The sequence below is a fragment of the Chelonia mydas genome, chromosome 4 (assembly GCF_015237465.2).
Source record: "Chelonia mydas isolate rCheMyd1 chromosome 4, rCheMyd1.pri.v2, whole genome shotgun sequence".
Taxonomy (NCBI): domain Eukaryota; kingdom Metazoa; phylum Chordata; order Testudines; family Cheloniidae; genus Chelonia; species Chelonia mydas.
In genome coordinates this window covers 85,119,859-85,140,073 of record NC_057852.1, presented here as the reverse complement: position 1 = coordinate 85,140,073, position 20,215 = coordinate 85,119,859, and the positions used below count along the sequence as shown (strand labels likewise).

Genomic DNA, 20,215 nt, shown 5'->3' with positions numbered 1-20,215 from the left:
GTGTTGATGTCTGAGAGGACTGTGGCTCGCGCTGCTTACTTCCTGTCTCCGAGCAGAGCCCAGGGCTGAGGGCACCGAAACCGGCCCCGCCAGCGGCCGGGCAGAGCGGCTTTCTCCCCCTCGGGGCGGCGGGGAGGATGAACTGGCTGTTCCCCCTGTCCAAGGGCGGCGGCTCCTCGTCCCCCGCGGCCCCGCTCCCCGCCCTCACCAGCCTCCAGCAGCAGAAGCAGCGACAGATCGAGTCCCTGCGCAGCGCCCATTCCGCGTGAGTGACCGGCGGGGTGGGCGGGAGTCATCGCGGAGCCGCCCCAGATATTTCCCTCCCGGGCTGCCCGGCCGTACCTGCCTCCCTTCCTCCCTCCGGCGTCTGCTTCGCTCTCCGCGGAGCCCCAGGGCAGCCGCCGCCCGAGAGTTACTCGGCGCCGCGCCAGGGGCCGGCGAGTCCGGGGCTGTGGGGAGCCGTTCTGTGACTGTTAGCCCTGCAAAGTCCACCTGGGACACGAGAGGCAAGCCGGGGGCTTCCTTCTCCTGCATCATCGTCAGGGATAGCGCTAGGCGCTGTGACAGCCGGGCAATCTCATCTCCTTCCTTGCCTTTGCACATCTGTAAAGGATGGACCCTCCCTCCAATTATTCCTTAAGCGGTTCTGTTAACGATGCAGAAGACCAGCTGTGCCCTCCTTTATTTTGGGTCTTCAGGAATAAAAAGTAACCAATTGAATGTTGTTGCTAATTCAGATGAAGTGGTGGTATCTGTTGCCTTTTTCATATCCATGCAAAAACATAACAGAAGTGATTAAAGTTGTGACACTTATGAAAGCCATAATGTAGAAGTAATTGTACTAGCACATCTGTTTATACCAATATAATTTATTCTCTTGAATTTAAGCTGCATCAGTACGGACATTTTTGTACAGATATGAATGGCCTCCACATTGGTGGGTTTTGCTAGTGTAACTATCCTGGCAAAGCCCTCCTACTGTGGACAAAGTTTTACAGTGAGAAACTTAACGCTCAGTTTGTTCTTTTATCAAAGAGAAGAGTGTGCGGCATCATGATTCTGATGTATTAGTACCTTCACAAGTACCTGGAACTAAAGGGCTCTTCTGTTTAGTGGTGAAAGGTATAACAAGAATCAAAGTAAAGTGTCTCAGAGTGGGGCCAGGAGCAGAGCGCAGGGCGGGAATCCCAGACCCTGCTGCTGTGCAGGGCCAGGGGGTAGCCAGGACCCCAGACCCCGATTCTGCTGCTGTGCAGAGCCAGGAGTGGGGAAAAGCAGGCAGGACCCCAGAGCCTGACCCTGCCGCTGCTGCGGGAGGGAAGGGCAGCCAGGACCCCACAGCCCAACCCTGCCTCTCCGCAGAGCCGGGGAGAAGGGAAGCCCACAGCCTGACACTGCCGCTGTGCGGGGCCGGGCAGAGGCCCGCAGCCTGGACCCCAACCTTGGTGCTGTGTGGGAGCCCGCAGCCCAGACCCCCAGCCCACCATGCAGGGCCAGGAGGCAGCTAGTGAACCGGCCTGTGACCTTTTGCACACAGTTGAGCTAGGCCGCAGCTGTGTGTTAATTGGGCCGCATGTGAGCCATGGGTTGAAAACTTCTGGTCTATAAGAATCCAAAACTAGGTTTGCCTAGTTAAATTTAACTGGAAATATGTATTCTTAAACATAAGTCTTGCAGCACTATAACCCAGTGTTGTTCAACTTGTGGCTTTAGAGCCACGTGCAGTTCTCATGGTGCATTCATATTTGCACTGATCACATAAGCATTACCATACTTTCAAGATGTGCAAGAGAGTGCTAAACAGATAAAGTGTGATCCCTTCAAGAACCTGGCATGAGAAACAGAAGAGAGAACTTTTTCCTCCTCCATCAGCCGGGCAGGAATGCAGGGCAGGAGAAGAAAACCACACTCCCTTTCAAGAGCCAAGAGAGGGGAACAAAGTTAAGTTTAGTAGTTGCAGAGCACCACTAAATCCTGATACAATATCCTGATATTTCATTGTGATGCTTGAGTTGTGGTGTTACTCAGATGTTGAGATACTGCTATTGTTTGTTTAAGGTTGTGCCTGCTAAGAGCTAGGCTTTTCCGAAACACTCCGTAAGAATGGTCCGTGTTCTGAGGAGCTCATGATCTAAGGACAGACAAGTAGACAGAAATTAGGGGAAAGAGAATGCGAATAAAAATAGGCAAATCATATACAATTCACTGCCCAAAAATGTCATTAACACAGAGTTAAAGTTGGCTGGCAATGCCGTATACCTTTCCAGAACATCGAGTGCAGTTATACTTAAACCTCTGAAAACCAGAAAATAAAGAGTTAAGGAATTTTGCATTAAAAAAGTTTCTGGCAGTGAATTTTCCTTGATTTTGAGGAAGTGAGGGCGTGTGTGAGTGGGGTCGCAGAGAAGGAGGCTTCTGAGTACACCTTGCTGAGGCCAGGTCTATACTAAAAAGTTAGGTTGACTCAGCTATGTCACTGTGGGGTATGAACAATCCACACCCCTGTGCAACATAGTTAAGCCAACATAACCCCTGGTGTAGATAGCATTAGGATGACCAGAGAAACACTCCTGTTGCTGTAAATATAGCCTGACACTCTGCTACCAGCTCTGCCTTTCTCCTAGCTACTCAGTGCCCCCGATACAGCTGGAGGGGCCATAGGGAGGAAGGAAAATAGTAACCAGTAAGGCAGCAAAGGGGGAGTGGAGAGGAGCAGAGTCCTAGACTCTGCACTTCACTTTGGGGGCTAATATAGAAGGAAGGGGCTCTGTACAACCCTCTGTGGAATAGGAGGGCTGCAGAGGTGTGAAGTAGCCCATTTGACTCATTCGGACAGTCTCAGATGAATTGGGACCTGGAGATAAATACAACAGCCGCTCTCAGAAGTGTGAACTGACTCATTCATCTAATTGGGTGTTCTCCTTCCCCCTCGTGCTAAAGGTCGCCCAAGACCCGATTGTGGAATACCAGTTTTCAAGACACTCTTTATGCTTCTGAGTTTTAGAGCACTTTCAATATTGAAATCAGCTCCTTATTTGGAGTGTGCTATCTGAGGAATCCCTTGACTCCAAATTCGCACCAAAAAGTGTTAGCTGATCAGTAGTAAAGATTATCTCATTATAAGAACTGTAAAAATTTGATTCCTGTGACTTTTTTAGGCAGACTATATCTGGAGCAAAAGAGCTCAAATTTGTACCACTAGCCCTACCCCATACCCCATGAGGCAGAGGAATTTTCTAGGCAATCTGAGTAAGCATGTGGATTTTAGAACACTTGGAAATATTGGCTGTACAACAGTAAACTAGTCTCAAATTTAACTTTAGCAGAGCTCGTGGCCAGCATAGTATATACATTACAAGTTTGTACAAGTCAGCTTGATTCATTGTAAGCAGCTTGGTAGAGTGGAACTTTAAATGTGGACAAGACAGGAGCTTTGTGGAGTAGTTCAGGGAGGTTGTATCATGCCTAGGGAACAGTGCAGAGGAAGGCATGGAGGTGATTTTGAGAGAAGCTAACAAATGGGCAGACAAGACTGGGAGCACTGGCAGAGCAGAGGGAACAGAGGACAATGCAAAGCCTGACACAGAAGATTTGAGGTGGTGAGAAGCTTAATTTCCATGTGGTAGTAGATGGAGACCCATTGTGGGGAGTTATGTAATTAAATTGATGGGCAGTGAAGATGAGTTTTTGGATGCACTTTATATGGACTAAAGGCATGCCATGTGTATGTTTCAGAGGCCAACAATGAGAATGTTGCAATAGTCAACTGTCAAACACAATTTCAGAACATATTTTACAATTACTTATTCCATGATGAGATTCCACTTCATTAAAGTAGTGGCCCTTCAATGAGTATCACTGCTCTGTCCCCTAAAGGAAGATCTTGGAGCGTGTGATTGTTTTTCCCCCAAATTTCAGACTTTTCTGTTAATATCTGTGAAGTTTCTACAGGAATGACTGTTTTGTCTTTAAACATTTCTACATTATTTATAATCTGAACATTGAAGCACTGTTCCTGTGCCTGAAAACCTGAAAGTGAAACTGACTAGAAACAGGTCAGAGTGACTAATCAGTTTACATTATAGTGGTGGTAGTGCAATAACTAAAGATGAATAACCTTCTTTTATTAGCAAACAAGATACTTTTAGCAACACAAGTAAGGCATTTTGTTTTAAATATGACTTCCAGTTTGAAAGTGTCTTTTATAGGTATGTATTTCACTTTCCCTATTAATCTGTCAAAAATGACATGCTATGGGTTTATTGTATTAAATGTTAATAACTCTTAAAATAGACTGTAACACAACTGTGCAAGAATGACTCTTTCTATAGCTAGCTCACGTAGCGCTTCAACTATAGATAAAATGTGCTATATGCAATTCATCTATTATGGCAAAGCCATAGAACAGCACTTTTGACAGGCTAATAGGAAAAGTTGCAGTGAATTGGTGAAGTGGGTATTTAATTTATCATACACCAGGATAAGAAGTTCACACACTGCGAAGTTGTTGACAAAACTTTTGTCTTTCATGGGTACTTTAAAAAGCCCCCCCTTCCCCGCAAAAGACAAAAGTTTTGCTGACGCAGGTTGCAGTGTGAACGTGGCTTTGTCGGCAGGAGCACTCTCCTGCCCACAAAGCTAACGCTGCTCGCAGGGCTGGAAGTATTTTGTCAGCAAAAGTGCCGACAAAGTACCAGCAAAAAGCATTTACACACACTGACTTTTAGCAACAAGGCTGTGTCGACACAGCCTTGTCGTTAAAAGCTGCATTGTATAGACAAGCCCTTAGTCTTGTTGTTTCAGCCTGCTTGGCTGCACACTGAAAGAAAGGCAACCAGGAATCTGTTCAGAGTATGAATATTATCTTTGCAATTAGAAGGATTAATTATGTTTTGGGGAAATGGAGATGACATTACATTTACGAAGCCTGGATTTTTCTAGTTCCTTTAAGTAAACTGCCTGCAGTCACGTATCTTAACAATTCACAACTGTCCTTCTCTTTTTCATTTTATCTAGGTCAGCATTCTGTGAAGATGTTAAGTAATTGCAACAATTTGTTTTTCTTTCATTTTTTACAAGTATAGTAGAAAAATAAATCAAAGTAATGTCTGTATCTACTGTTAATTGGACTCTAACAATTTTTTCCTTTATAGCATTGCCGAAATACAGAAAGATGTGGAATATAGGTTGCCATTCACCGTAAACAACCTGACCATTAATATTAACGTGTGAGTAGCGTGAGATCTACTTAAACACAACTTTAGGAACTTAAAATCTTGCCTCGTAAATAGTAACAATAATAAAACTTAAGGTCCCATTCCCGCAAACACTTACAGATGTGCTTATCTTTACTGTACTAGTAAATGCTCAAAGCACATGTCATATTTTCAGGCTCAGTTCTAAAGCAAGCCTACATTTTTTCAGCAGGAAGCTAAGTCACATAAAATGGCAAGCAGTTTCTAAAGTTTGAATTGAATTACTAATAGAAACTTTTCTTTTAATTCTCTTTATTTTCTATACTAAAACATCAGTCATACAAGATCATTATTTCATTCATCTTTTCTACTGTAAACTAAGTTTTTTACAGTGTTTACTCTGAATTTGCATGCTATGGTCTCTGGCACCCTAGGCTGTTTTAGTTGCACATTTTTACTGCTTTAGCGTAGAGCATTTGCTCTGGTGCCTGGTCACAGAACCTAATTCTCCTGTGGTTCCCAGGGCATCGCCCTTTTCTCTCCAAGGGCTTGTCTACGTGGGACATTAGTGTATGGCAAGCCAGGGTGTGACTCTGTGGCACACTAGCTTGCCACGTGGTAATGTCCTGTGTAGACCCTGTTCCAGTGCACTAAAAGTTCCATAGTGTACTTTCACATGCTGGTGTTTGAAACAGGAGTATGTATAAGTGCACTACCAAACTTTTAGTGCATTGGAGGGTCCACAATGCAAGTTGTAGATTCACACCCTGGCTTGCTGCAGTGTGTCTCCTGTTGTAAGCAAGCCCAAAGTTTGTATATCCCAAAACACCATGGAGGTATTTAAGCCTATTCAGCTGCACTGGAGAGTACAATCTGCTCTCTCCTTTTCTCAGTCCAGTTGCCCTCCTCGGTGCCATTTAACATTCTGATTAACGTTCTCTTCCTTTTATTGAAGAGACATCGTGCAGTTTTTTTTCTTGCTGTTTAAACTGATCTGATCCCAGAAAAGAAGTATTCAAAGAGGTCACCACTCATATTACTGTCTCTTTTTTTTTTTTTTTTTTCCACAAATTTAGTAATATATACCTGAAGTAAAAATCCCTCTTGTGCACCTCACTCTGTCTCCATAGTTTTTCCTGTTAGGAAGTAGGATAATCATCTGATATTTTTTCTTAATGCAACACATTCCTAATAAGACAAGCTTATAATAGACAGTTAAAAATGCCAATAATAATAAAGTATTTTTGTGTTTACAGCTTGCTTCCTCCTCAGTTTCCTCAGGAAAAACCGGTGATCAGTGTTTTCCCACCAGTAAGACATCACTTAATGGACAAACAAGGAGTGTATGTGGCATGTCCATTAATAAGCAATGTATGTATAATTCATAATGTCACACCCTAACGGTTATATAGCAGATTTCATATATGTAGCACTCTGACTTCTCTAGTACATCTAACAACAAATTACTAGGAATAGAAAACTTAATTTATATGGGCTTTGTGTAAAAACAGAAAAACCCACAATATTTTGAATAATGACTCAGAACAACTTCTATGGCACTGCTGTAAGCTTCAGTGACTTGGAGGGTTACTGTAGGGTTTCTTAAATATGGATAGCACCATGTGTTGTGACTTAAGTCCGATTTGCAAAGACATCTTCCTACTTTGTTGTGAAATTGTTGTAATCTAAAATTAGATTACTTTGCAATTTACTGATGCATGCAACACTAAGCAGGTCTTAAAGATGTTAGCTATCCTAGATAACACAATATGTCTTTCATTTGTTTTCTCTGCCGGGGTGTGTGTGTGTATATCAGAGTTGTTTTACTCCAGTTCATTTAGTAGAAAATTCTTTCTAGGAAATTCCCAGTCATTTTTGGATACTTAGAAATAACAGAGCCAATTTTGTAGTTTTGACTATTTGAATAGCTTTTTATTTCAGATTAATGTGTTAACTTATTGAGCTTTCAGATGAGCATTAGGTCTGTTTAGTCATTTTTCTATCAAACAATTCCATATATAGATAACCCGTATCTGATAATGGAAGATATACATAGATTTCCAGTACCCACTCTCAGCTCTGGAGGCTTCAACTCTTAAAGAAATGACTTATTAAAAACGCGAAGGGCTTGTTTACACACATTTTGAGTTACCACTTTAACGATCTGTTTCTGTACTGTTATACAACCTTCTAATGTGGATGCAATTATACATGAGTTATAACTCATGTTTAGGCATACAGCAATATCCTATGAATAATGATGCGGCCTCTGGCGGGACACAGCTGAAAGTATCAGTTCAGGACAAATTGCTTAGAGCAGGGCAGTTACAGCCCAAGGCTGGGTTTCCTTTACTATTAAGGCACACCAAACCAGCCAAACAGAGAGGACTTTGGTCTCACCCCATTGGCTAACCATAAGTCATACAAGCAATTCCCTTAGACACTCCAGTTTCCCAGTGTCACCACTCGTGATGGGGACGAATAGTTATGAAAACCAATATCCCAGTTAAAAAAAAAAAAAAGGGTTCTCCCGATCCCAAAGGGCCAAGCCCCAGACCCAGGTCAATATTTAAGTCAGACCTTACCCACAAATCACACTGTTGCCAGTTCTTTAGAATCTAAAATGTAAAGGTTTATTCATAAAAGAATGAGATATAGATGAAAGTTAAAATTGGTTAAATGGAATCAATTACATACAGTAATGGCAAAGTTCTTGGTTCATAGAATCATAGAATATCAGGGTTGGAAGGGACCTCAGAAGGTCATCTAGTCCAACCCCCTGCTCGAAGCAGGACCAAGTCCCAGTTAAATCATCCCAGCCAGGGCTTTGTCAAGCCTGACCTTAAAAACCTCTAAGGAAGGAGATTCTACCACCTCCCTAGGTAACGCATTCCAGTGTTTCACCACCCTCTTAGTGAAAAAGTTTTTCCTAATATCCAATCTAAACCTCCCCCATTGCAACTTGAGACCATTACTCCTCGTTCTGTCATCTGCTACCATTGAGAACAGTCTAGAGCCATCCTCTTTGGAACCCCCTTTCAGGTAGTTGAAAGCAGCTATCAAATCCCCCCTCATTCTTCTCTTCTGTAGACTAAACAATCCCAGCTCCCTCAGCCTCTCCTCATAAGTCATGTGTTCTAGACCCCTAATCATTTTTGTTGCCCTTCGCTGGACTCTCTCCAATTTATCCACATCCTTCTTGTAGTGTGGGGCCCAAAACTAGACACAGTACTCCAGATGAGGCCTCACCAATGTCGAATAGAGGGGAACGATCACGTCCCTCGATCTGCTCGCTATGCCCCTACTTATACATCCCAAAATGCCATTGGCCTTTTTGGCAACAAGGGCACACTGCTGACTCATATCCAGCTTGTCGTCCACTGTCACCCCTAGGTCCTTTTCCGCAGAACTGCTGTCTAGCCATTCGGTCCCTAGTCTGTAGCGGTGCATTGGATTCTTCCGTCCTAAGTGCAGGACCCTGCACTTATCCTTATTGAACCTCATCAGATTTCTTTTGGCCCAATCCTCCAATTTGTCCAGGTCTTTCTGTATCCTATCCCTCCCCTCCAGCGTATCTACCACTCCTCCCAGTTTAGTATCATCCGCAAATTTGCTGAGAGTGCAATCCACACCATCCTCCAGATCATTTATGAAGATATTGAACAAAACCGGCCCCAGGACCGACCCCTGGGGCACTCCACTTGACACCGGCTGCCAACTAGACATGGAGCCATTGATCACTACCCGTTGAGCCCGACAATCTAGCCAACTTTCTACCCACCTTATAGTGCATTCATCCAGCCCATACTTCCTTAACTTGCTGACAAGAATACTGTGGGAGACCGTGTCAAAAGCTTTGCTAAAGTCAAGAAACAATACATCCACTGCTTTCCCTTCATCCACAGAACCAGTAATCTCATCATAAAAGGTGATTAGATTAGTCAGGCATGACCTTCCCTTGGTGAATCCATGCTGGCTGTTCCTGATCACTTTCCTCTCATGCAAGTGCTTCAGGATTGATTCTTTGAGGACCTGCTCCATGATTTTCAGACTTGTAGCAGTGATGGAATAAACTGCAAGTTCAAATCAAGTCTCTGGAGTACATCCACAGCTTGGATGGATCATTCAGTGCCTTTGTTCAGAGCTTCAGTGTAGCAAAGTTCCTCCAGAGGTAAAAAACAGGATTGAAGACAAGATGGAGGAGATGCAGCTGCCTTTTATAGTCTTCTTGCCATGTGGCCTGTGCTTCCTTTGTTCCAAAAACAAGCTACCTAGCACATGGCATGGAAAAACTTTAGAGTTCTGTCCATTGGCATGTCCCTGCATGCCTTGCTGAGTCACAAGGTATATCTGCCTTCTCTCAGTGGGTCAGCTGTATAGCTGATGGCCCTTAATGGGCCATCAAGCAGGCTAGGCAGTGCTGACCCCAAATTGTCTGGGGTGTCACCCAGAAGCATAGCACAAGTTTGAAATACAGGCAGCATAAAGCCAATACTTTAAATACAAAAATGATACATGCATACAGGTAGCATAAACATAACCAGCAAATCATAACCTTGTCATAGACACCTTACTTAACCTCTTTTGTACAAAATTTGATGCCACTATATGACTTGGTTGCAACAATCTATACAGTCACAGTTTATGTCAATGACGTCACAATTGCATTCATATACTTCTTTTTTGTTGAGCTTCTTTGATACTTTAGGAGTGCTAAATATAATATAGATTTTGTTCTCTACCAGTTCACAATGCACTCTGACCTTGGAAAAATTATTCAGAGTCTACTGGATGAGTTTTGGAAGAATCCTCCAGTTTTGGCTCCTAGTTCAACATCATTTCCATAGTAAGTATACATAAAGGTAAAATTGAGAAATCAGACCATTTTCAAGTGTATGCAAAACCTGGACAAGCAATTTCCAGATTAATCTTTAGCTTTTCTTAGGAAATGTATGAATGTAACAGTATGTCAGGGAACAAACTGGAAACAATTAGTATGTAAATTAGTTGAAGGAGAGGCAAAATGTCCAAAGAATGGTTTTGTTTCAGGCTGGAAATGTATAATTCAGCCAACTGATTCGCATGGATCTGGCCACTTCAGGTCAATTTTAAAATGATAAATATAGTTGGCTTTCCTGTATTAGCATGTTAGTTTGACTTCAGTGCTTTTATGTTTCTGAAGATTAATGAATGTGCACCACTAGCAAAACCAGCACTTCAGGCAATGATTCCTGTAAGCAGTTGTTTGTTCCTGGGTGCCCCGCTGATTACCTCAGGATCTGAAACTCCCAAACTAAAAGGCAACTTTTCTTTAATTCATTTGTGAATCTGTCCAATAGATAATTAGATTAAAATATGCAAAGCAGGCCCTAGACACTATAGCCTTGTCCATACTTCAGAAATTATTGATCACAGACAAGCAGTATCATATGCAATTTTGAATTAAAAAAAAGTTAATCACTTCAGAAACTGCTTAAAAGCTTTATCTGTTACTGATGCTCTTAAGTTTTGTAGGGTGAATAAACCCTAATAGACATTGCAACTCATTTTTTTTAAGGGCTTCTTAGTGGAAACCAGGTTTAAACTGATGTTTTCACAAACTTCCGAGAAGCATAAAACTTGAGTTTACATTTGCAATTGGCTCTATATCAAATCTGAGAGCATATAACTGAGACAATTGAGCTTACTGCATTATGAAAAACTTTCTAAGTATTGTATAAATAGCAACATATGGTAAAGTATCTCTCTCAGAATTATTTTTTTATTCTCATTTTTATTATTACTTTTAAGATAATAAATACTTGTGTACTACTTCAAAAGCTCAACAACCATGTACCTTGCATGTGCGCTAGTAATTTCAGATATATTTTTAAAATATCATAAATGAAGAGTAAACAATTAGTTGCTGATGGTAATTTTTTTTTAGTCTTTACAGTAAACCAGCTGGAATGCCTCCTTATACTCAGGGTTTTCCGTTTCTTCCTCCATACCCACCACAAGAAACAAATAGATCTATAGCCTCTGTGCCAGTTGCTGAATCAGGTTACACTACAGACAAACCCGCTGCTCCATCCTATGGCTTGATCACAGACCTGCCATTACCTGTTCCAACAACAGAAGCGCTATTACAGGTTTGTATGTGTAGTGAGATTTATCACTTAAGCAGTCTACACCTACGTCCCTCAGAGCTAGTCCAGACATTTGAATACAAATCCTTCTCAGGGCAGATGTGTGCAGAGGCAACCATTCTTGCTATGGCAAGGGCTTTTTAGATGAGATTAGAAGCAAAAGAAAGAAATTACTATTCAAAGTTTAAATAATGCTTTTAAACTTCTATTCAGGTGGGCCAGAATGGCTTAAGTTACAAGATGCCTGATGTTCCTGATGCTTTTCCAGAGCTCTCAGAATTAAGGTAAGATCTTGGAGAGAAAAGTGTTTACTTTGTGGTAATGCATATGACAATTACTGCTTGAACTGGAAAAAGATTTTTTTTTTCTTGTTGCTAGACAGCCACCAAAAAGTTTCATTAGGAGAAAAGAGTACTCATATTTACCAGGACTTCCTTAGTTTCTGTAGGTTGCTAGGTATCTTTTATTAACTCAGGTTTTTTTCTTGCTCAGGGTTTTTAATAGGAAAATATATTGGGAACTATAGGTAATGCTGTCTTACATTACTCTGACCACCTATAAAAGAGTCTCTTGCTGTGTCCTTCAAACTATTTTCCTGTGCATCACCAGGCACCCAATGAGTGTAACATCTGGAAAATGAAAGAGTCACAAAAAAGGCAGGAAGGCATATACTGTATTTAGGCAGCCTAGGACAGTCACCCATAGAAAAGACTTGCACTTTTGTGAATATTTATAACTTATGTTGTAAATACTTGCTCTTACAATAAACATTTATCCATACTGCCACTTGGCTGATTTTGGTTTTTTAAGCTGTGGCAAGGCATTAACAGGTAGCCTTCACTGGAGAATTTCTTTCAGGCTTTTGAAACAGCCTCTGAAGCCAGATATATCTGTCTGAAAGAAATACATTCTTCAGTTAAAATTAGTCTGAGACAATGGATTTGCTCACATTCTGATGTCCTACTCTTAATAGTTGACTAAACCAAAAACTCTTTCTTGTAGAATGCAAATCAGTTGACCTTTCCTATACATTTCCAGGTTTGGCAGGATGAACAACAGTTTTTTAGTGTCTCTGGAAACAGAGAATTCCTTAAGGGTGTATCAACAAGCAGTTTAGATATGAGGCTTGTAAGCACTAGTAGCATATGTTTAATATATAGCAAAGGATTTTTGGTTTCGTTTCTTTCTTCTTTTTTTTTTAAAGAAACATTACCAGCAAGTCTGAGCCTTCCAAGATGACTAAAGAGAAATGTGGACTCAATGCATCATCTCCTAAGCTTTTCCATAGCGCTCCAGAATTTGCCAACAATGTGATGTTTCTAGTCTAATTTCTCAAATTGTGTTGCATCAGAAATAGATAACACATTCAGGAGCACATTAAGGAGGTAAAGATTGAAACTAAAGACACTAAGGGCTTGGCTACACTTATATTTTATAGTGCTCTAACTTGCTGGCTCGGGGGTGTGAAAAATCACCCTCCCAAGTGCAGCAAGTTAGAGCACTTTAAAGCGCTAGTGTAAACAGGCTCCAAGGCTCGGAGCTAATCCCCTCGTGGAGGTGAATTACCAGGAGCGCTGGGAGAGCTCTCTCCCAGTGCTCACGCGCAACCACACTTGCACTTCAAAGCGCTGTTGTGGGAGTGCTCCCGAAGTTTCCAGTGTAGCCATGCCCTAATATACCACCTTTCAAAGCCTCTCCGCTGCAGATGGTAGAGTCCAGTGCAAGAAAAAATAAAATAACATGGCTTCTTTGCTGGAGGAAAAGAAATCCCGAATAAGTTGCTAGCTTTCATTTTTGATTGGCCTTTTTGCTGTATATCCTTTTTTTTTTTTTTTTTTTAAATCCAGTATACCACAGCTGACAGATATGAATGAGCAAGAGGATATTTTGCTGGAACAGTTTGTGAATCTGCCCCAGCTGAAGCAAATCATAGTGGATAAAGATGACTTAGTGAAAAGCATTGAAGAGTTAGCAAGTAAGACTTCAACATATTCATAACTATGGGTGTGTTTTCAGAACCATAGTCTCTTAAAATTAAACAGCTTATTTATTTTACAGAAAAAAATTTACTGTTGGAACCCAGTCTAGAGGCAAAAAGGCAAACAGTGCTCGATAAAGTAAGTGAATGAAAATAAATTTTCTGGAAAAGAAATAGCTGAAATGTTCTTTGTATTTAAGAAATCTTTTTCCCCCCCAGTATGAACATCTTACTCAGATGAAAGCCACCTTTGAAAAGAAGATGCAAAGGCAGCATGAGCTTAGTGAGGTATAACTTTTTTTAATTTCATGTTGACTTTTGAATAACATACTGCAAACTATGGACAAAAGTATAATAAAAATTGTAAAGGATATTATTCTGGCCAGATTCTGCTTTTATGTGAGTCTGCATGGCTCCCATGATTTGAGTAAAGTGGAGCTATGTAATATTTCTGCGACAGTCAATTCTTAGGTGTAAAGTTAGCTTAAAAACAAAACAGAAGGTAGTAGTACAACCAAAATCCTATTTCACATTCAGTGGTACAGTAGCAAAAAATCTGTCAGATGCTGAGTGATAGTGCCATTAGAATTGTTCCTGACAAATTTGGTCAAAGGCAGGTATTGGGGAGAGAGATTGACCCCCCCCCCCCCCCCCCCCCCCCAAAAAAAAAAAATCCATTAACTAAACCAGTTAGCAGGATGATTTAATCAAACTCTTTGTTATGATGGGAGGAGTTGTAACAGACGAGGTAATAAAATCAAGAACACAGTTAAAACCTGGTTAAGAGTTCTAGGCCAGACACTATAAACTTACTTCAGGAGAAAGAACACCAGGGCTGAAGTCCAGCTTAGTTCTCCACATAATATATATAAAAGTGCCAACTATAAGTGAATCATTCTCACGTAATATCAGTATCACAGTTTAACAAGACTTGACTATTTTCAAGTGCAGCTAAAGTGTGTTACAAAAAAAGAGATGAGGCCAGTGTAATTGACTTTGAGCCTAGCTGGATAAAGAAAAGGTGAAAGGAATTGGTTAGCTTAAAAGTTGGTTTTGAGCTGCCATAAAACTTTTCCTCTTTGTCAAATTGGTGTTTCTTCAGGAAAAATACCAGTATGTTCAGCTTAAATTTCCCTTTGTCTTGATGCATTCAGTTCTTTGTTTCACATAGATACCAATTTACAGATACAAGCATGTTGTTGGGACTAGGAGAATAAACTTTTTTTAACAGGATTCCTCCTAGAAAAAGTAAACTAAATTGTTCAGTCAGTTGTATTCCAAAGGTATCTGAAAGCCATGATTATAAAGATTTTGTACTTTCACCTGGCTCCACTTACTCAGGTTCTTGACCAGTCCTTAAGTTTCTGGCGTGAACTTCAAGTGTGAAGCCTATTGATTACTTTTTATATTTTGCTTTAGAGCATCTTTTAATAATGACTTCTAGAAACAGTGATCTCAAAGGCCTTGGGGACCCTGCAGTCAGATCTGTGAGGGTGGGCTTTAACAACCACACACAGCATCACTGAAATCATGTGCTCTGCCCAGGTGTAAGGGTAAGTCAGCCCAAATCAGCTATTCTTCCAAATGTCGTCTTCATTCTGTGTTGCCGTCTAGATTTTTTTTTAATCAATTTAAACATTCACTGATTCCTGTAGGTGGCAAATTTCTAAGTTGCTTAGCAGTCTTAATTTTAAGATACTACAGTAATGTTCTCTCCCACACCCAATAAGCTGTTTTCATGCATTCCTTTATCTACCTTGTGTAATACACCAGACCCTCGCTAGAACGCGTATCTATATTACGGAAATTCGGATGTAACGCAATTGCGGCCATGGATCCCAAATTTAAGTACAGTACAATTTTGAGTATAGACACAATAAATCGACCGCTGAGCTCTCTCCTGTCGACTCTAGTACGCCACCAGAATGAGGAGCACAAGCACAGTCGATGGGAGAGCATCAGCTAGTCACATAGCTGAAGTTGCATATCTTAGATCGACCCCGTGCGGTAGTGTAGACAAGCCCTAAGACGATTGCTGTAGGCATAGAACGCCATACCAATGTAATGTAACAAAAATTTACAGGTACAGTACTGTATTTATCTTTAGGAAGATGTCAAAAAATGTCGGGCAAAAGGAAGGCTTACTCGGTGCAGGAGAAATTGGAAGCTATCGAACAACTTAGAAATTGCAAAACGCAGGCAAAGATTAGCCGCGATATTGGCATCAACAAGTCCACCTTTCGTGGATGGCTAAAGAATGCTGACGAGCTCGGAACTTACATTCATAACCTGGATGAAGAGCGTGGCCTTCAAAGAAAACGAGCCCATTTAGCGAATGATGCCGATCTTGATTCTGTGGTGTACCCATGGTTTGTGCAAGAACAGCAGAAAGGCATTCCAATCTCTGGTCCGCTTATAGCCATGCAAGTGGAAAAATTTGACCGGGAACTTAATGGCGAATTTAGCGATTTTAAGGCGAGTTCGGGTTGGCTGTGGCGATTTCAGAAAAGACACAGAATCTCTCAGATTGCAATTTCGGGAGAGAAACGCTCTGCTGACGACGACGACGCGCAATCATACCCTGCGAAGCTGAGGGAAATTTTACAGGCAGAGGGTTATTCAGAGGAACAGGTTTATAATGCAGACGAAACAGAAATTTATTATAAAATGTTGGCTGATAAAACCCTGGCTGTCAGAAAAGATGAATATAAGAAAGAAGGATATAAACAGGCAAAAGATCACCTTACTTTATTGTTTTGTGTGAATGCAACAGGCAACCATAAATTAAAACCATTGTGCATTGGAAAGTCTCACATGCCTTGGTGCTTTCATCACGTAAATGTGAATTGCCTGCCGTTTTCTTACAAGAACTCCAAAAATTCCTGGATGAGGAGAGATTTTTGAACAATGGTTCTTCACCGAATTTGTCCCTTCTACGCCAAAGCATTTGCGGGCAAAACGCTTAGAAGAAAAGGCAGTTCTTTTGCTAGACAACTGTCCAGCGCATCCTCCAGCCGAAAGACTCAGAACCCATGACCGTAAAATACGGGTTCAATACTTACCTAAAAACACAACTTCCAAAATCTAGCCACTTGATCAAGGTGTTATCGCTATTTTTAAGCAGCACTATCGACGGAACTTGGTACGACAAATGATAGAAAGCAAGTTGTCTATCACCGATTTCCTGAAGAAGTTGACTATAAAAGACTTCTTTTACATTGGCAGCGATTCCTGGAATTTATTATGTGCTGAAACGATAAACCGCTGTTGGATGGTGGGACTGAGAGTATCGTTTGGCCACCTGCTCCTGGAAGAAAATGAAGAAAGCAGATCACAGTCTGACGAGGAATTCGACTTCGAGGGATTTACAGAGGAGGAAGTTGGAAGAACAGACATGGAGCGGATGCAGGAGCTGTGCCAGCAACTGTCCGGGCTCGGAGTAACTGTTCTGCCACAAAATATTGAGTCCTGGGTAAGAGGCAACAATGAAGCAGAAGAATTTTGTCCCGTTGCTGAAAGTCTAACGGATGACCAAATTCTTCAGGCGGTACGACCAAACAACATTCCAGAAGCTGAAGAATTGGCCTTCGTGGTGGAAGAAGAGGAAGATGACGTGGACATCATTCCAACATCTGCTGCGACTGTAGCTGGCTTAGAGACTGCTTTGAGATGGTTTGAGACGCAAGACGTTGAGCCTATAAAAATTATACAGCTACGTAGTCTTTTGCAGTTTGCTAAGCAGAAGCAGCACAGCAGCAAGAAGCAAAAGCATCTCACCGACTCTTTTAAGAAAAACTAGACTAGTTTATTGTAACGTCTACTTTAAATCTCTAATAAAGCAACACTTTTTTTTTCTCGTTTATTGTTTCCTTCAAGTAGGAGATTATTTTCTAAGGTTTTCTTTACTTTATGGATGTGACATTTACTGTATACGGTAATTTCATTTTAACGTGGTCCCTGCTATAACGCGGTACTTGGCATGGATCCCAAATCCTGCGTTCTAGCGAGGGTCTGGTGTATAAACATGGTTTTCTATGATTATTTAACATTAGCAGGAAACTTTTTTTCCTCAGAGTTGCAGTCCCAGTGCTTTGCAGGCCAGACTGAAAGTAGCTGCTCATGAAGCCGAAGAGGAGTCTGACACTATTGCAGAAGATTTCTTAGAAGGAAAAATGGAAATAGATGACTTTCTTAGTAGCTTCATGGAAAAGAGAACAGTATGTAATATACTCTCGAGCTGAAATGAATTGTACAAGTGGTGTGTATGAAACCAGTACTTGAATTATCACTTTTAAGAGTGGAGCAGTTCTGTGATTCAGAATGCAGGATTCTGTGACCTGCTGCACACTTCTTAAAGTCTTAACTAATTTATTCTGATTCTTCCAAGATGGCAACATATCTTATTATATAGCTTGTCCGTAACCTTACAAATGGTTTGTAGTCTTGTAAATTCACTCTCACGTCCTTGGACTCTAGGTTATTCTTGTATGTGCCTTCTATATACTCCTTTTTATTATGCCCAGTTCCCCTAATCTTAGAAGGTGCTTTGTGACAGAGACTTGCATCTCTTGTGGTTTTGCCACACTCACATAGCAGTGACCCCGTAACTTTCTTTGCTCTGTGTATATTTTTTTGTGTGCTAAACTGTAAAAGGGAGAGTGTGCACTGATTTTTTTGTCAGAGACATAATATCATTGTTACAAGGTGGACAGAAATGTGTATGAGTGCTGAAATGTAGTCTTCCATCCCATTTTTTGAGCAAGAGCAATGAGATGTATCTTTGAGTGTACGTTTTGAGTAATTCAGGTAATACTTAGTCCTGACTCAGTGCAGGGGACTGGACTAGTTGACCTGTTTAGGTCCCTTCCAGTACTACATTTCTGTGATTTCTCCCACATATAGTATTGTCCTTCTATTCTTGCACAGAAATAAGGAAGAAAACCAGTTGGGCAGTTTTAAGAGGGGGAAGGAAGAGACTGGATCTGTAGAATAATCTGCTATGTTAAGAGTCTCAACCTCATCACTTTTAAATTTCCTTAACCCTTTAAGGATGAAATAATAGAGAATAATTAAAATTGATAGTCTTAAAATATGGTTCATGATCACTGCACATGCTCTTCGTCTCTGTCCTTGTTTACGAAAGATAAATCATAGTAAAGGCATCCAATGATACTGTAAATATTTTCCTAATTACTTTTCTACATAAGCAACTGCTTCAGGAATGTTCTTGCAAACATGAGTGAATTTTGGTGGAATTGCTGGTGGGGAAGTGGTCCCCAGGTCAGTCTCTCTTTTAAGATTCCATGAAATAGGCAACTTTTGAACTAAAAAAGAAATAGGGATTGGGTGTGTAGAATACAAAAATGAAACACAGCAGGTTATTCTTTTCAGAGCTAACTGGTCCACTTTGTTTGTGTTTTAGATTTGCCACTGTAGAAGAGCCAAAGAGGAGAAACTTCAACAGGCAATAACAATGCACAGCCAATTTCATGCTCCATTATAGGTAAACTGCTACGTGAAGACAAACTCCCACACACTTTGCATTACCTTCATAGCACTTACTCTATATTTACTAACTGCAAACCGTCGTGTTAAAATTATTGATATTTCCCATAACATTTTTTGATGTAGACCAACTTCAAGTCAAAGTTCCTTGTTTGTCTGTTTCTATACAAAGGAAGGAAATAGTTGGTATCTTCAAAAAGTGTGGGTTGGGGAGAACATCTACTTTCTGAAATACGTATCTGTAACTGGGGGGCGGGAAGGAGCTGCAAAATAGCTTTTTAGGGGTAAGCTGTCTAATTATAGAAAATTTTGTCTTCATAGACTATCCTGCAAACTAGACCTGCCAAGAGAAGAGTGAACAAACCCAACAAAGCACATTTTCTAACACCTATTTGCAAATAAACATTTCATCGTAAATGGTTGTATTTATAGAACAGATTGTATACAGTGCTGGGACTGTTTTCTACAAATTAGAATGACTCTTTATATTCTCATTTTATTCAAGAAATCCTTCTATTGCAATCTTTGCACTAATATTTCTTGTATTTATTGTTGATAGTCCTTACCATATTTAAGTTCCTGCTGCTATCCTGCCATTCTTTAGAGATTAAATATCTAAACATGTAACTTTGGCTAGCTTTGTACATTTTATAAAACATAATTCATATCTTTTGTATTTTGAATTTAAAACATTTTCTTGGGTTATTTTATGAAGACTCTTGAGGATGGTGAACTTTGTGGGGAGGAGATTGGTAATGCTTTTTATAATTGTCCGTGAAATATCAGACTTCCCTTCGTTGATGCCAAAAATGTTCAATGCCAGTTTATTTTTATTTCAAATAATATCAAACTAAACGTTGCCTGCATCTTGTTGGATAAGTAGAGTCAGTTTAAGGAACGGATGCTTTGGAAAAATAGTATGTTTACAGACTGCCGATATATCTATTATACTAAAAGTACAAATGGACTCTTCATTCTGAAGTGACAAGGCACCCATCACTAACTAGCTACAGAGCTGTCAGCCAGACATCACCTTTCATTTTAAGCAAAACCAAAGGAATTTGTTGTTGCACAACATTTAAAAAAAAAAAAAAAAAGTCAGGCCACCTCTTTACATAGTTTTGGTGGTGTTTAGTGTCTTTCATCTGAGAAACTCAAAGCACTTTACAAGCATTAATTTAATTCTCAAGTCCCTTCTGAGGTAGTAATTACCTGGATTTACTATACAAGGAAACTGATTTTTCAGTGGCTGTGCAGAGAGTCACGTTAAGGGCCATGAACAGAACTCTTATCTGGTGATTTCTAGATCTTTGTCCTTTGATCACTAGACCTGTCTGTCAGGTGCACTCCCTTTGAGGGGAGGGGATATATATTTAAAATGCATGAACAGGAAAATTACAAAGGCCCCA

At 40.7% G+C, this 20,215-nt stretch overlaps 1 protein-coding gene across 2 annotated transcripts; it reads left to right on the top strand.

The window, feature by feature from the left end:
* The first annotated feature begins 131 nt into the window (after positions 1-131).
* Positions 132-19,433, top strand: VPS37A (VPS37A subunit of ESCRT-I). Of its 2 annotated transcripts, none has more exons than XM_037897687.2 (12): positions 132-265; positions 5,154-5,228; positions 6,452-6,566; positions 9,941-10,041; positions 11,122-11,326; positions 11,537-11,607; positions 13,171-13,298; positions 13,382-13,440; positions 13,521-13,589; positions 17,375-17,518; positions 18,724-18,804; positions 19,128-19,433. In XM_037897687.2, the coding sequence occupies exons 1-11, from the start codon at positions 138-140 to the stop codon at positions 18,802-18,804; spliced, it is 1,176 nt and encodes a 391-aa protein (XP_037753615.1). In that variant the 5' UTR covers positions 132-137; the 3' UTR covers positions 19,128-19,433. The 2 variants fall into 2 exon arrangements, with proteins under 2 accessions (XP_037753615.1, XP_043402098.1); XM_043546163.1 differs by having other exon boundaries at positions 264-707.
* Positions 19,434-20,215: the final 782 nt, after the last annotated feature.

Coding starts and splice junctions, on each gene's coding strand:
- VPS37A (XM_037897687.2), top strand. CDS start 138: ATGAACTGGCTGTTCCCCCTGTCCAAGGGCGGCGGCTCCTCGTCCCCC. Junction 266..5,153: donor CTGCGCAGCGCCCATTCCGC/GTGAGTGACCGG, acceptor TTTCCTTTATAG/CATTGCCGAAATACAGAAAG. Junction 6,567..9,940: donor CATGTCCATTAATAAGCAAT/GTATGTATAATT, acceptor GTTCTCTACCAG/TTCACAATGCACTCTGACCT.